Source organism: Candoia aspera, chromosome 4, assembly GCF_035149785.1.
Source record: "Candoia aspera isolate rCanAsp1 chromosome 4, rCanAsp1.hap2, whole genome shotgun sequence".
Taxonomy (NCBI): domain Eukaryota; kingdom Metazoa; phylum Chordata; class Lepidosauria; order Squamata; family Boidae; genus Candoia; species Candoia aspera.
In genome coordinates, this window is record NC_086156.1 from 91,150,949 (window position 1) to 91,152,889 (window position 1,941).

Below are 1,941 nucleotides of genomic sequence, written 5' to 3' on the forward strand. Positions count from 1 at the left end.
CCTATGGAGTGCCAATAAAGATATATGTACCCATGGAATAAAAATGTCTTAATGTAGCCCTGCATGAATTCACATAGAATTACATGACTTACATGATACTTCCCATGTGTGATGGGGAAATGGAAGAAGGTATTGAGACACCAGCTCTGAAAATGTTGCCGAGAAAACTGTAGGGACTTGTCCCATACTCACCAGGAGACAGTGTTAGCTGAATGGACCATAACACCATCAGTTTTAGGAGAGATGAAATCAATCTCTTAAACGAACAATATATTTTTTTAACCTAAGGTATAGTCCTGCAAATGGGGGATGGTTAAATAAGATATGCATCATAGGTCTGTTTTCATGTTTCCTGTTCAAATGCAAAAATAGGTTGCTACACAATTCATACTTCTTTAAAACGATATGAACTGAGAACAAAAATTCTTGAAAGATAAGCTTTGATGTCTTTGTTTCGCATACTGTAGATTAATGGATTCAACATAGGTGGAAGAATGGAATACAATATTGTTATTATGAAGTCAATATTATGTGATGGACTGTCAGATATGGGCTTTAGGTAAGCAAAGCAACCAGTAAACATGAATAGGGAGAAGACAATGAGGTGTGGCAGGCAAGTAGAGAAGGCCTTTTTCCTACCTTGGACTGAAGGAATTCTCAGTACAGCAGAGAAGACGTGCACATAAGTGACAATAACAAAGGCAAAGCAACCAAATGCTAAAATAGTATTGAAGATCAGAACTCCAATTTCAGTTATATATAAACCAGAACAGGCAATCTTAAGTAGATATTGGATTTCACAGAAGAACTGGTTAATAATATTGGAGCAGAAGGGAGTATGAAAAGTGACAATAGTGTGTAATGAAGCATTGAGAAGGCTGACAATCCATACACTACCCATCATTTTCATGCAAGCCTTCCCGTTCATTATCATTTCATACTGTAGAGGATTACAAATGGCAACATACCGATCATAGGCCATTACAGTAAGGAGGGGAATATCAGAACCCAGGAAAAAGACAAACAACAGGACTTGAGCAATACATCCAGAATAAGAAATATATCTGATATTGGTAAGAGAATTAATAACAGCTTTGGGGATAATGACTGAAACAGAACCAATATCTTGCATTGCTAAGTTCATCAGGAAGAAGTACATGGGGATGTAAATATGGTGGTCAAAAATAATAGCAGAGATAATGAGAAGGTTCCCTGTTACTATCATTAAATACATTATAAGTAATAACGCTGCATGCATAATCTGTAGCTCCCAAATCTTTGAGAATTCCAAAAGAAGAAAATCAGATGTTTCATTATTCATTGTTCATGACACCCCTAGAAGAAAAAGGAGAATTGTTAAAATATTTCATTTTCAGAACTGTTTGGAATGATTTATAGAGTGATGGATGAACCTTTAGTAAAGATTACATTAAAACTGAATTCTCCAAATTTATGGAAAACAATCTGAACAACGGAACTACATCCTTCTGTTTGCTTAATAGCAGTTTCTAAGTTTTCATTAGTTGGATCCTAAAACAAACAGATCTTTTTTTTTCCCCTTCAAGTAAGATAAAAGCTGCAGGAAGTTAAATTTGTATCCAAGTATATTCAGCCTTGTCAATATGATATAATTAATGTTGCCATCTCTCTCTCTCCCCCTCTGTCTTTCTCTTTTTTTTTTCAAGAAGTTTCTTTATCTTGAACTGGCACAGTGAATTTTGTAAATTCACCCAAATTGGAATTAAAATCTCTGCTAAGAAACTTCCTTTTCTTTAATAGTTTTAGAAACATCTTATTCATTAGTCACATTCAATCATTCTGGGAAGTGTGGATGACAATAATTGGTTTTGTTTTATTATTTTTAAATCATTGTTTTAAAGTTCCTCAGTTAACTGTAGGACTTAAATTATGGCATTATTTTTTTGAAAAGTCCTTTGAGTG

General features: G+C 34.3%; 1 protein-coding gene across 1 annotated transcript; it reads right to left on the reverse strand.

The window, feature by feature from the left end:
• Window positions 1-385: 385 nt before the first annotated feature.
• On the reverse strand, window positions 386-1,321 carry LOC134496593 (olfactory receptor 14I1-like). The gene has a single exon (XM_063302311.1). The coding sequence runs from the start codon at window positions 1,319-1,321 to the stop codon at window positions 386-388; it is 936 nt and encodes a 311-aa protein (XP_063158381.1).
• Between the last annotated feature and the right edge of the window lie 620 nt (window positions 1,322-1,941).